The sequence below is a fragment of the Xylona heveae genome, assembly GCF_001619985.1.
Source record: "Xylona heveae TC161 unplaced genomic scaffold L228scaffold_3, whole genome shotgun sequence".
In the NCBI taxonomy this organism is placed as follows: Eukaryota; Fungi; Ascomycota; class Xylonomycetes; order Xylonales; family Xylonaceae; genus Xylona; species Xylona heveae.
Window position 1 is genome coordinate 80322 of NW_017264195.1, and position 13503 is coordinate 93824.

The 13503-nt window shown below is 50.2% G+C and overlaps 5 protein-coding genes across 5 annotated transcripts; 4 read left to right on the plus strand and 1 right to left on the minus strand.

The window, feature by feature from the left end:
• Window positions 1-493: 493 nt before the first annotated feature.
• On the plus strand, window positions 494-1752 carry L228DRAFT_85647 (hypothetical protein). The gene has a single exon (XM_018336912.1). The coding sequence runs from the start codon at window positions 723-725 to the stop codon at window positions 1560-1562; it is 840 nt and encodes a 279-aa protein (XP_018189502.1). The 5' UTR covers window positions 494-722; the 3' UTR covers window positions 1563-1752.
• Window positions 1471-3794, plus strand: L228DRAFT_85699 (hypothetical protein). The gene is made up of 2 exons (XM_018336913.1): window positions 1471-2205; window positions 2305-3794. The coding sequence occupies exons 1-2, from the start codon at window positions 1944-1946 to the stop codon at window positions 3696-3698; spliced, it is 1656 nt and encodes a 551-aa protein (XP_018189503.1). The 5' UTR covers window positions 1471-1943; the 3' UTR covers window positions 3699-3794.
• A 628-nt stretch (window positions 3795-4422) lies between these two features.
• On the minus strand, window positions 4423-5442 carry L228DRAFT_209061 (alpha/beta-hydrolase; the record flags this gene model as incomplete). Its single annotated transcript, XM_018329793.1, has 1 exon — window positions 4423-5442. One exon carries the CDS (start codon window positions 5440-5442, stop codon window positions 4423-4425), a length of 1020 nt encoding a protein of 339 aa, XP_018189504.1.
• Window positions 5443-7189: 1747 nt separating this feature from the next.
• L228DRAFT_236931 (hypothetical protein) lies at window positions 7190-7991 on the plus strand (the record flags this gene model as incomplete). Its single annotated transcript, XM_018330879.1, has 3 exons — window positions 7190-7372; window positions 7439-7561; window positions 7626-7991. 3 exons carry the CDS (start codon window positions 7190-7192, stop codon window positions 7989-7991), a joined length of 672 nt encoding a protein of 223 aa, XP_018189505.1.
• Window positions 7992-9510: 1519 nt separating this feature from the next.
• L228DRAFT_244813 (aspartyl-tRNA synthetase) lies at window positions 9511-13022 on the plus strand. The gene has a single exon (XM_018332022.1). The coding sequence runs from the start codon at window positions 9961-9963 to the stop codon at window positions 12769-12771; it is 2811 nt and encodes a 936-aa protein (XP_018189506.1). The 5' UTR covers window positions 9511-9960; the 3' UTR covers window positions 12772-13022.
• Window positions 13023-13503: the final 481 nt, after the last annotated feature.

Below are 13503 nucleotides of genomic sequence, written 5' to 3' on the forward strand. Positions count from 1 at the left end.
AAGAGATATGCCCGAAGGAGATGGGTTTGTATGCACCACCATGGACAAAGAATGTCATTGAATATCTGCTTTACATTGCGAATAATTTTGACGTGCTGCTCTCTTCTAAGCCAGGGAAATCTGAGTCATGTCGAAAATATCTCCTACCAAAATGTCTACTTCTTTTCTCTTTCCGGCGGGTTTGAGAATCGCCATGCCCTTCCCACGTTTTTACAGATATTGGATAGGATAAACATGAGACCGGATCAATCTATGGTAGATTGAATCCCAAAGTTGAGATTTGAGCATTTCACCTCACCTCTGAAGCAGATTCAGCGCAAATTTCCAAAGGGTCTTACAGAGCAGGCTTCATTTATTTCATTTTGTTGCCGAGGTGCAGGACTCATTGAGGGGCTACAATTGCACTGCGTGTGGAGTGGTAAGGTCAGAGGCTCTTCCATTCACCTTTTCCTTGCCTGTCCAATGTTTGTTTCTGTTGTTTCCTGTGAACAGTGAATGATTTTTCGCCTCTTTTGTGGGATTTCCCAGCCATCAGTTATTTAAACCTGACTCACCTTTCTAAACTCCTTGATCATTCGTTACACTCTGTTTTTTACACCCACAATCATCGCTGCTAGCAACCACTTTTCATCTCAAACTCCCATCACCCCTTCACATTCGTTAACATCTCTCATTCATACTTCCCAAGCACTCTTTGAAGTTGATTCTCCAAGCTGAACAACATGTCTGTGAGCGAAGTCAACGCTGACTTGCGGGACCCAGGAGGAGAGAGTGGTCATCGTGGGGTTCAGCATCGAACGCTCACGCCTGGCAGTCAGGAAACTCACGCTGTTGCATCGCAAGCAGAGGAGACCCTTCATCATGGCGGCAATCTCTCGGCGTTTTTGCCGCTTGATTCACCCCCAAATAACCAGATTGAAGGCGTCTCGCCGCTTAACGGGTCCAACTCGAGCGAGCTCCTTCCCTCTTCCTTCCAACCTCTTCGACCCCCTCAGACACGTGATCCCTCCTTTGGCAATACTCCAATTTCCAGACAACCTGAAGAAGAAACAACTCACACTGACAACCCTGGCATAGCTACATCTTCTCAGAGGAACAATAGGAGTGAAAGCACCAATCGACAACTGTCATCGTCTTCCGTCCTTGAGCCGTCGTCTGAGACTCATCAGCCCGAGCAGGATACTCAGGCGCGTGACCGTATCAGCCCCCATCCTCAGAGACCGGATGAGACTTTGACCGGTCCACCCACTGCCGGTTCTAACCAAGGCGAGGAGCTTGATCAGAGTGAATCTTCAGACGAAGAATATTACAATCCTTTTGATTACGGCACAATTGAGCTCGTTCTGCCGATTGAACCTTACAGAATTCTTACTGAAGATTGGGGCACATTGTCACCTGGCGGGCAACACGTTATCATTGACGACATTCAATTTCAAGTAAATCAATCACAGTTGACTGAACAGCCAGCTCGTGCCACTCCTACTGCCACTCCCGCACCACAGTCACCTGGCCGAATTCGACGGCTGCTGTCCAGGTACGTGACACAGATGAAAATCAATTGATTTGCAGAAACTGAGAGACTAGTAGAACCACTCGTTCAATCCGCTCTATTTTGCGTCCTCGTCGTTTCTCCCTACGAAGGCTCTTCCAAGGCCGGCGTCCCACGCAAAGTTTCTCGCCGCGTCTGCCTCGACCGCGTCCACAGGGCTCTCGCACAGCCAGAGGAACTCCTTTCGAAGGTCCTCCTGGAAGATCAGCTTTTGATCAATCAAGAGCCGGACATACCCAATTCAATTTACCGTTTGAACCCCTTCCACTGCCCGCCATCCCTGTTGAGGAAGGTACACTGTTCCCATCTTTCGATCTTCATTCAGACAATACCGCGGATAGAGCGCAAGCTCATCCCCCTGAAGATCGTCAGTAGACAATTCTCATCCCTCAAAATGACGTCGACGACAGGAAGCAGAAACGCAATCTCACGTGTTCAGCCTCTACGTTTCGGGAACAGGAGTGCCGCATTTGTTCGTCGCTTGGGAGAGTTCGAAGCAGTTCGGAAAATTGATGTTGATAGAAAAGCTACTGAAGAAGATAATTGGTACAACTATGCAAGGGCACAGGTGGATAGAACAATAGAACAATCGAAACAGTACAAACAAGATTTAATTGCAAGGCGGGTGAGGGAGGAGGTCTCCAGAAAACTTGCAAGTAAGTTGAATCAGTGCTCCAGACTTGTTTGAGCATCACGATCCATGGCTTCACATGTGGCCAAAAACATCAAACCAGCATGCTAAATTTCTTTTGCAGATGGGAACGTGTTGATCTTACAACGCCTGGCACCGTCTTCCTTCAAGGTGCGCAATCCAACGTGCAGTCACCCGTTCTGCCCGGCGCGCAGCAAAACCAGATCGTCAATCATTTATGGTTTTTCGCTGGAAAAGTACACTGCCCTCGCGGCGGAGCGGGTGCCTTCCTGCATCTTTGAAGGAAGGCGGCGGAGACCGGCAAGCGGCAGCGATAACAGCCGGTGGTGGGGGCAGCCGTCGATTGACGACTACTCCTACGCCTGGTTCTGTGTCGGGTGCCTCGAGTCACTGTGGCGCGGAGACGAGATGCTGCAAGGTGCGATCGACCCAGCCGATGCAGTCTCCGCTCCCCCAGTGGCTAGGGTGCACCCAAACTTGCCACATCTCCCCGTGCTGGCAGATATCTGCCAGTTCATCTTCCCTGAACTACGGTCCCAGGTGTCGGGATTTTTTACGCTGTTGCCGCCGCAGGCTCGCGCCTTGCTGAAATGGAAAAATGCCATCAGCCGCCAAGAAATCCTCGAGAATCAAACCAACAGAGGTTTCTTGGCCCGGATCGGCCTCCTATCAGACTATGATGAGGAGGATCCGGACGCGTTCGAGGTCAAGTTTGCGGACAGGCCGCGGCCCCAGGGTGTTCTCCAGCCCAGTGGGGCCGTCATCGAAATGACGGCGGCCGAAGTCAAGGGGAAGCTGTTGAGCGAGGTCATGACGGCGGTGGAGGCCAAAATCCGCGCCGAGTGGCAGCGGGTTGGCTATAGTGAGCAGCCTGCTACTCGGCCTGCCAGAAATCCACCCAACGCCGCCGCAACTACCGCTTCGACGACTGTCTCTCTGCCACCAAATACTGCCACTGCGCCAGCGACGTCGAATCCTTTTATTCCCGCAGCTGCCTCTTTTGCTTCTCAATCAACCTCCGCTTCTTCCGCTCCTGGATCTCTCTCTTCTCCTGCTCCCGCTCGGTCCTTCGCGTCTACCCCAGCTGTCACTCCGACCTTGAATACTTCGTTACCCGCTTCTTTAACTCCTTCATTTTCTCCCGACACCGCTTCTACGCCGAGGTTGAACCATTCTCTTCCCTCGCGGCCTGCGCGTTCATTCTCATTTGATTACACTTTACTTGATCCCGCTTTACCCGGCGTACCTGCTCTTCTTCTTCAAGCTGCCTCCACTCCCACTCCGACTCCGGCTGAGAATACGTCTGAAACGATGGACATGGACATGGACATTGATATTCCTGACGTCAATGACTCCACCGAGAACGCGGAAGACCAATCACATGGAGCTCAAGACGTGCCTGCATCTGCAGACGAAGACAGCGATATCGATCTCGCTGACCCGTTCCTCAATCCTCGAAAAAATGATAGATTTTACGGTCCTCCGCGCAGCATTTGATGAGTCTTACGATACGGCTGACGAACAACTGATGAGATTTATGATACGAAAATACCGATACGATGGATGATGCATAATGCATATTAGAACGAAGTATGACGAGTTACGAAGTACGATGAAATCTTGCCTGTACCATTTCTCTCCTATTGCTTCTCTGTATTCTCGTTTTTCTCTCTGGACTTTGCTACGTTTGGCTTTCATTTATTTCTCATTTGTTTTTCATTTGTTTTTCATTTATCTTTTATTTTTCATTCAACATTTATTTCTCATGTCATGCTGGCGTTGGTGGGATACTTGATACTTGAGCGTTATGAGCGAGCATATCTACTTGTTCACCGCATTCGGAATGTGTTCTCTGACTGTCTTCCTCGGCAAGGCAAATCACAAGGTTCTCTAGCTTCTTATCGCTTTGAATTGACATTGCATTCTGTTACTTCAAATATGTGACGGGTGCTATTTTCAACTAACTGACATCTTAAAACTGAAATCGTGATTCTAAGGCAAGGAAACACGCGCTTGGGAAAGAAAAAAAAAGGCCAGTTCCGTAGATAACCTAAGCGTACCATAAAAGGGAGTCATTTACACTCTCGGGGACCAAGTTTACATACTCATACAGGGTACTTCCCGCGAGTAATGAAACGCTGAAGCGCAAGACGTATCAGAGAGACATATACCGAAAGGGAGCAAAGATGAATAAATGGAATATAGAAGGGCATGCGTCGTTCTAAATAATGGTTGACTCTCGTTCAAGCACCTTGGATAAATCCATGCAGGCTGACTGATAAAGATCGTCCACGACATGACGCATGAACCATGGGTTCGGGCTCTTGTCCCAAGCATGCTGCACGCCTTGGACAGTAGCGAACTTGACTCTCTTTCCGACGCCGTTCTGCAGACGATCGCTAAAGACCTGCGCTTCCTCCAGCAGCATGTCCCATTCGCAAGCGTAAATGGCAATATCGTTGGGGAGTTGGGCCAAAATCTCGTCAGGGGCGACGCCAGGAGAAAGACATGGATCGCCTCGCTGTTCCTCAGGCGGAAGATATGCTTCGTCAAACAGATTGGTAAGGAAGGTCGGAATGTGTTTGTCTGGACGAGGGTTCCGCGAACGGCGGAATGCACGAGATCTGGTGGCATCGGTAGCAGGATACCAAGCGACAATGGCTCTGATGTTGTAATTTGGCTGTTCGACAAAGGTCTTGCTTCCGTCAGACGATTGCTGTGCCACGATTTGCACTTGTTCAGCGAGCTTAAGCGGCACGGTAAAAGACAGGTTGCCACCGGCGGAGAAGCCAGTCATAGCCATCTTCTGCGCATCAAGGCCCAATTCTTCTGCATGTTCGGCCAGCCAAAGCACGGCGTCTGCTCCGTCTTCTACTGCCGTGGGAAATGGATACCCGGGGCCCAAGCGGTAGTCGACGCTCACAAAGACTGCGTCAATGTGTTTAATAACCACATCGGCCCAGCGTGCATCGTCTGTGGCTGATCCCAGAGTGAATCCGCCGCCATGGAAATTAACAATTACCGGATACTTTTTGCCGGGAGGTCGCTGAACGTAATTTTCCGGAGTGTAGAAAAAGAGCGTGATCTTGCCAGGCCAGGAAGATATTGTTGTTTCTATTCGCTTTGAGAATGCCGGTTTGGGTGGCTTTGGAGGTGCGACCCGATGCAGGTACATGCCCCATGTCATGAGCATTCTCCACCATATTGCCTGAAGGTGGAGAAACCAGCGCGACGAAGGCATTTTCTTGGTGTTCGCTGTCTGCTTTTCTTTTGGTGACAACCGGAGAAATCGATGGCGTTGTATGAGGCGGAGGAATATCAAGCAAATGCTTGATGGGATCAGTACTAAAAAGAATAAGAATGATGGGGTATCTAATGACTGCCACGATACAAGCATCGAATCATGAATGCATCAGGCTGATGCAGAGCAAGGGTGTGTGAAATAAAGCATAGAGTATGATCCCCTATGAGAAATGGGGTCAAGTGGGGAGGAGACGTGGAGAAAAGTTGGAGGTGATGGTAGGTGTTGTCAATTTAGGTGGTTGAGGAGAATGGTCAGGGGGTAAAGAAAAGTTCGACACTCGTATCAGTTGTCAAGGACAGAGAGTGGAGGAATGGTGATCATCACATCATGGTCTGCTTCCTGGCTGATAACCCATTAAGCGTACGTGGGCGTGATCGTCCCCGGACTGGAACTATGTCATTGGCGATGGGGCGTTTGCCTGTGGAATCGATTACCCCCACAATTCGAACCGAGGTACGTACCCCTAAATACCGCATTCGGCCATAGCTCGCTCGCTTGTTGTCGGGTCTTTCTCGGTAGTAGACTCCGATCGAGGTATGACTAATCTCGGACGGTCACATGTACGCATTTCACCTGTATTTCTCAGCACACCCCTTTTTTTATGAAATTTCATTTCACTATTGAAATGACGAGTGCTGATTGGCTCTGTAGACGAATAATTATCGCGGACACTGCAACAACACACCAACACACTACGGCTATGACTGACGCCACAAGATGCCTAAAAGGAACAAGCCCAAATGTCATTTCCCCGACGGTGCGAGGCTATGGCTGGCTGTACTAATTCCACTGTTCCTGGATAGGATGCCATCCGATAAATGACAAGAGTCTGCGGCTGCACGTACCGAAATGAAGCTCATGCTCCACGGCGACCCGCATCGTGCTCGTTCCCGCTCAATGAAATTTGGCCCGAGTCGGCCCCTTAGCTGGGGGCCTTGCCGGGTGCAACATGATATGAATACTCCGATACATGGCGGTAACCATGACAAATGGCCCTAATGAACACCGGCTTCATGAGCTATTTCGCTAAAGCCTGGTTTTTGTCACCCACAGTCCATCTAGGCTCCTCTCAAGACTCGCGACCCAGGGAGCGGGGCCAAGTTTGATACACATGGCCAGAGCCCAATTCGTGCCCTAGCAACTTTAGCTGCGGTTAGCCGGAGATTTGCAATGTGCCACTCGGCATCAAGCGCGTCAATTGTGTCCAGAACGTCCCGAAATGGGTCAATTGAGCATTGACAGCCAAGCCTCAGGGGTATCAATGGGCCCTGTTGTTATTGGACCCTCAATTTAACCTCCTCGCGTGGTTCTCCTTACTGAACATAATTAAAGATGCATCTCCTGTCACCGTCAATCTTCTTCGTCTTCATCGTTCCCTAACAGCGTGCGCTTTGCTGCCAACTTTGTCTCTCTTTTTGAGTCTTCGGACCATCTACACTCATTGATCCATTCATTTGAAGCTTTTCAGTCACTCTCTATCAATCTTTGCTTTTCGTTACTTTTTATTCGTCCACACTCTTTGAAATCTTCTTGTCCAGCCTTTTGTGCCACCATAATTGCATCTTCTATACCGGTCTCTCTTTTATTGCTCGTCAAACCTTCCCTCGCAAGACTTAATACTATAATACTACCGCACGTTAATATTATTATCTTCCATCTGAAAACTCCAAAGCTTTCCGACAATATGCGCTCTTACGGCTTTTTCTTCGCCCTCCTGGCCGCCATCATGGCGTGCATCGGCTTCTCTCAGGCGAAAATGCAACCTAGCGACGTTGAGAATACTTGCAACGCATTGGCCTCCCAGACTTTTACACTCAAAAATCTGGTCAACACAATTCACTCTCAAAACAACCCCGGACCCCTTGAGGTGCGTCACGTTAGCTCTTTAGCTCTATGATACGCTAGTAGGGGGGAAATGCTGACGAAGAACCAGGATGTTTATGAGGAGTTTGACGGTCTCTTTGACACCATCTTGGCGGATATTGAACTCTTGGGCAATACCCCCATTATCCAGGACCCGAACTCGGAGCAGACGGTCTACGAGGCATACTCGAACGTACGTATCTGATAAATATGACTGTATTTTTAACTCTGGAATTGCTAATCACTGGCATGTATAGTTTATCCAAGCCGTCTTTGAGCTTACGGATGATTTGAGCTCGGCCGCTTCAGTTTTTATCCAGCTGGATCCTCACAACGAGTACAAAATCCCCTATGCTATTCGCATATTCAGTGGTGTTGTTGATGTGAGTGTTCTCCTCTCCGCGGTGGATTGCAAAACCAGACGACATCTGGTTAACATGAATGGGTCCACTCAGGCGTATCTCTTTAACATGATCTCACTCTTTCCCAGAGGCTCAGCATACGATGCTCAGGCCAACAACCAGAAGGGTCAGGTTGACAGTCACTTTGATTCTGCAGTGAGCTCTTACCACCTTGTCACCGCGACTACCGCTTCGCCTTACTCCAACTCCACCGCTTCGTAGAAAAGGATGGATCAGATGCGTGGCATCCTTATTGGCGAGTATCCTATCGTGACAAGCATCTCCTCGACGATGTTGAATATACAGCCTTTGGAAGCCCGCGTCTTGGAAACATGCTGTGTATATCTTTCTCCAGGGGCTCTGCGTTGTGTCTTATAATACAAGATATTCCTCCAGCGAATAATTTATAGAGTACTTAGCACAGTGTCAGATCAACCCCTCTATGCTGACGAGATCAGCTTTAAAGTACATCCCAGAGAAGCTTAAACTGAAGATCAATGTCATAAATGGACTAGCCTCAATTGGTCGGCCTTGGCTCCGTAGAGGCAATCCGCGTTTGCACATGACCCTTTGCGGGACGGCACGCTGAGTCAGCCAAGTTATAATCTCACCCCCTGAACTAACAATGCCAAATGCGGAAAGTTGATTGGGCGGGTCGACCAAGCTCGGTCGCACCGGCAATAGGAATCCGTCATGACGCACATGCCTGTGACGTAACGTCAAAGCACATGCTCATTTCCCTCTGAATCCTGTCAGGTGCGTAAATCTTCCGATGCCACAAATCCATCTGTGTGCAGATGGGTACCCCAGTAAAGGGCACAGAATAGAACGATATGGAGTGCCGTGCTCTCATCGCATGAAACGGCGACGTTGAGCCCTCCTCTCTAGGACATGTCACAATCAAAGCAGCCATGAAGAAGAAGAAAAAATTTCTAACAAAAAACCTGCACCGCCTTTAGGGTTCTCGGCTGCGGATCTTGGTTCCTCCCGGATGGCGCACCATGAGTGAAAAGCTTGTTTTGCCTGTTCGAGAGGGTCAAAAAAGGTTGAATAGGTTGAATAGATTGAATAGGAAATGGACCGCTTAAAGCCTAAAAGTCTAATTTGGCTTAGAAAGGGGAAATGATCAGATTTTGTCAGCTCGCTTTCGCACTCGGTCGAGGTGGCCAGGCGAAAGCAGGATTATCGGCGTATACTTTGTAGTGGCCGTAGCATTCTTTTAGGCTCGTCATGCTTACATTATGTTGCAGAGCGGGATGGAGTGTAAGACAATGGGCAAAAAAATGGTCAAAGCTGCGGCTATGAATGGTGTGCGACCGAGGAGCGCAGAGACTGGATTGGATTGGATTACTGATTACTGTAGCGACGGAGCGAAAAGAGGGTGTCGAGCAATTTGCGGATGGCTTCGGAATCGGATTTTACAGCCGTCCATCATGTACCCGCATTCAAAAGGAATCACTCGCATGTACGAAGTAACAAGGTAACTGACACTCTGGACGATTCCAATACCGGATGGGTTGCACATCCTCTTGCTTTCGTATAAGTGTCTTCTTCCTCTCCTTTTTCGACTGGAAATTTTCCCATTCTCGCTTGATAGATTATCCCACGGCGAGTCGCCCCAGTTTATCATCCCACCAGATGACGCTATACGGTTGAAACTAGTCGGGTAGTCGAAAATTCTGATTCATTTCATTCCCGACTTATCGACGGGCATCTACGGAGACAATAATTGATGGGCAGTATTTGCTAGAATCCGGTAGGTACTTTTCGTCCCGCCTGCCATTTTCCCGTTCTGCTTTTCCAAGTTTCCCCCCTTTGCGGTGACGGATTTTGTGGTAATCGCGTACCTGCGCCCTCCGTCGGCTCTGACGTCGTTGCTAAGTCCCAAGTCAGCCACACAGGCACCAACAAATCCTCTTGTTGGTCCCCTCTTTTTAATTTTCTCCTGCCCATCCCCTCCTGCAACTCCCCTCTTGTTACAACATCCTCAACATCATTTAAATTTCCAGAGCGACATTTTTCGCTCCATCACTTTTTTTTGCATCTTTGTTTTCCCCCGTTAGCCTACTAACGGTCATTCCGTCGCAGTCTCGACGAAATATTACTTCCGCTCAATAGACGATACTGCCGGCAGAAGAAACTCACCAACTCTTCCTTAGTCTTCGGACGTGACTGACAACATCCTATCATCATGCCGTCCCTCAAGGACGCCGTGGTCAAAGTTCGGCACGCGTCGATTGACTGGAAACATCGAACGCTCCTGGCAAGTATTAATGGGAGTGTCAAATCATCGAGTGCCTCGGAGTCCTCCAGCGAGGGTCCTCTTAATGAGCTGGGCGAGCCCATGAGCAAGCACCAGCGTCGCAAAAACTCCAGAAAAGAAGACCAAGACACTCGCAGGCGTCTAAACGAAAAACGCAACCAGGAGCTGGAGGAGAAGAAGAGACTGGAGGATGAGCTGGCCGCAAGAGAGGAGCCACCAGAGCTGCATGCACGTTATGGCGCGCTCACCATTAACCAGTCCCAGTCCTGGAACCACGAGCAGCGTTTTCATCTCTCCGAGTTGACAGAAGCGCATCTGGGGCAGGAGATCACCTTCCGCGCCCGAATTCATGCTGTTCGTCGGATGAGCTCCCGCCTGGTCTTTCTAGTCTTCCGTCAGCAAATCCATACCATTCAGGGTGTTTTACACCATGAATTGGGCGTGGTAACAACACATATGGTGCACTGGGCAGAGCACCTTCCGGCTGAGGCCGTCGTGCTGGTTACTGGAAAGGTCCAGAAGCCCAAGGAAGAGGTCACTGGTACCTCTCTTCATACGCTTGAGCTCGCCGTCCGCGATCTTCACTTGATTTCGAACATTTCCGAGGCGCCGCCATTTGACGTTTATGAAGTTGACATCTCGCAAAAGTTTGCGCGCCACGGCGACACCAGCAAGAGCCATCTCTCGGACCGGACTCGTCTCTCCCATCGAATCGTCGATCTTCGTACCGCTGTTTCACAATCCATTTTCCGCGTTCAATCCGGCATCTGCAATCTATTCCGCTCGTACCTTGATACTCAGGACTTTATTGAGATCCACACCCCCAAACTCCAGGGCGGTGCCACCGAATCTGGCGCCAGTGTCTTCAAAGTGGAATATTTTGGCCGACCCGCTTTTCTCGCTCAAAGCCCCCAACTGGCCAAACAAATGTGTGTTGCTGCCGATTTCGAGCGCGTCTATGAGATTGGTGCAGTATTCCGCGCCGAAAACAGCAATACGCACCGTCACATGACCGAATACACCGGTCTGGACTTGGAAATGGCCATTGAAGAGCACTATCACGAAGCCTTGACCGTCATCGACGCCACCTTTAAGCACATCTTCAAGGGATTGTACGAGCGGTATCGAAAGGAACTGGATCAAATCAAGGAGCACTACCCGCACGAGGACCTTGTGTGGTTGGAGAAGACGCCCATCATTCAATTCAAGGAAGGAATCAAGATGCTGAATGAATCCGGATGGAAGAATGAAGAAGGCCAGCCTCTTCCCGAGGACGAGGATTTGGGAACGCGGGACGAGATCCGTCTCGGTCAGCTCGTCAAGGAGAAGTATCTCACCGACTTTTACGTTCTGGACAAGTTCCCCGCTTCCGCCCGCCCGTTCTACACCATGCCCGATCCCAACGACGAGCGTTACACCAACTCGTTTGATATCTTTATCCGCGGCCAGGAGGTCCTCTCCGGTGGGCAGCGTATTCACGACTCCAAGATGCTCGAGGAGCGCATGGCCAAGCAGGGCCTTCGGCCGAATGCCATGGAGGACTATTTGTCTGGTTTCCGATGGGGTGCACCTCCTCACGCTGGTGGTGGCATTGGTCTTGAGCGAGTGGTGATGCTGATCCTTGGACTCGGCGACATTCGACACGCATCGCTCTATCCACGAGATCCGCGAAGCTTCCCGGTTACCGCCTTGGCGCCCGAACTGCGCCATCCCGAGGCGAGCACCATTCACCCGCCGTGGGAGGGTCGGCACCATCGCGGCGTTGATGGCGAGCTGCAGCCGTTGGAAAAGCTCATCGCCAACTATGGTGACTCGTCCAACACCTCCTGGCTCGACGACCGATATCAAGTCTGGCGGCATGACCTCACCGGTGCGGCCGTCGGATTTGTACCTTCCGAGGGCTATGGCATCATTGTCGGTGACCCCTTGTGTGACAAGTCTCAGTATGGCATGGTGATTCCGGCGTTTTTGAAGTGGCTCAAGACGGAGCAGCACCTCAAGCCGATATGGATTTTGGCGGGCGATCATACCGAAACCACGCTCGGAACGAAGCTGAACTGGCGCACGTTTACATGCGTGGGCGAGCAGCGAGCCGACCCGAGCAAGGACATGTCCCACCATGACTCGGCCGTGGCGCGTAAAGTACGGCACGCCGAGAAAGAGGGCGTCAAGGTTATCAGTTCCGGGTCGTCTGTACCTGACGACATCCGACAGCAGTGTGAGCTGCGGATGAAGGACTGGCAAGCCAACCGACACGGCACGCAGGTCCATCTCACTGCACTCCACCCCTGGCGCGACTCGGAACACCGTCTCTACTTTTACGCGCAGGATAAGGAGGGCACCGTGTGCGCGCTTGTTGTCCTCGCTCAGCTCTCGCCCGAGCACGGCTACCAGATCAAGTATGCTCTCGATTTCCCAGGCTCCCCGAGCGGCACCATTGAGTACATTACTCTGCGCGCTCTCAAGGCGGCCGGTGAGGCGGGTGCCAAGAGCGTCACGTTTGGCGGAGGTGCCAGCTCACAATTGACCCCGGGCCACCACCTCAGTGGTCTTCGGATCAAGGTGCTCTCGCGATCATACCACTCGATTGCCACCCAGCTCAAGTTGACCCAAAAGAGCGAATTCCGCGAGAAGCTTGGAGCCAAGGATGAGCCGGTGTATGTGTGTTACCCTGAGCACGGCCTCGGACCCAAGGCGGTCCAGGCTCTGATGAATTTTTTTGAGGCCGACGAGAGTTAGATGGGGACCGTCGGGTGCGAAGTAGATTCTAAAAAGCAGCCTTCAGGACACTCTCAACGTGTCATGGTCACGCGCATTTTGTGAAGCTCGGCGTGGCCGCCACTACCTGCTGCCATCGGGGAGGTGCATATCCATACTACCCTTTTCCCGAGTGACGGTTGGTGGCGGCGACAAGTGTCCCGTTTTAATTCGAAAAAGTCGCGTCATGGCATCTCCCCCATTTTTTTTTTTTTTTTTTTTTTTTTTCTTTTCTACAATACCTTTTTTTTTTTTTTTCCGTCTTAAACTTCTTATCGCAGTTATTGCTGCACTTAATGTGGAGGATAACATAGAGGACGTCTGTTACGACGATACGCAGCATGTTAGAAACGGCTCTTGCTGATAGTTGTTTATTTGATTTTACATGCATCCCCCCCCCCCTTCTTCTCTTTCCCAACCCCCGCCACCCTTGTTTCTGTTTTTTTCCCTCTCATGGTCTTTGTTGGTTCCACACTGTGCTGCATCTCCGTTGCTACTTTTCCTTATACCCGTTGAGTTTCTCTGGTAGCGGTATCGGCATTGGCATTGCTATTACATGAGAATAGATAAGAATGAATACATTGTACAATAATAATGTTTTGTTGGATGTGTTTCCTACATGAAATCTGTGCTGTATTTATTTCGTTTGTTTTTAAGAAAATCTTTTATTGTATTTGTTTTATTTTTTTGTGTTATTATTCATGTCATGTTCAA

What these genes read in the sequence shown, in the direction of transcription:
- L228DRAFT_85647 (XM_018336912.1), top strand. Translation starts at nt 723, where the DNA reads ATGTCTGTGAGCGAAGTCAACGCTGACTTGCGGGACCCAGGAGGAGAG.
- L228DRAFT_85699 (XM_018336913.1), top strand. Translation starts at nt 1,944, where the DNA reads ATGACGTCGACGACAGGAAGCAGAAACGCAATCTCACGTGTTCAGCCT. An exon ending in GGTCTCCAGAAAACTTGCAA is followed by an intron (nt 2,206 to 2,304) that starts GTAAGTTGAATC and finishes TTTCTTTTGCAG; the next exon opens with ATGGGAACGTGTTGATCTTA.
- L228DRAFT_244813 (XM_018332022.1), top strand. Translation starts at nt 9,961, where the DNA reads ATGCCGTCCCTCAAGGACGCCGTGGTCAAAGTTCGGCACGCGTCGATT.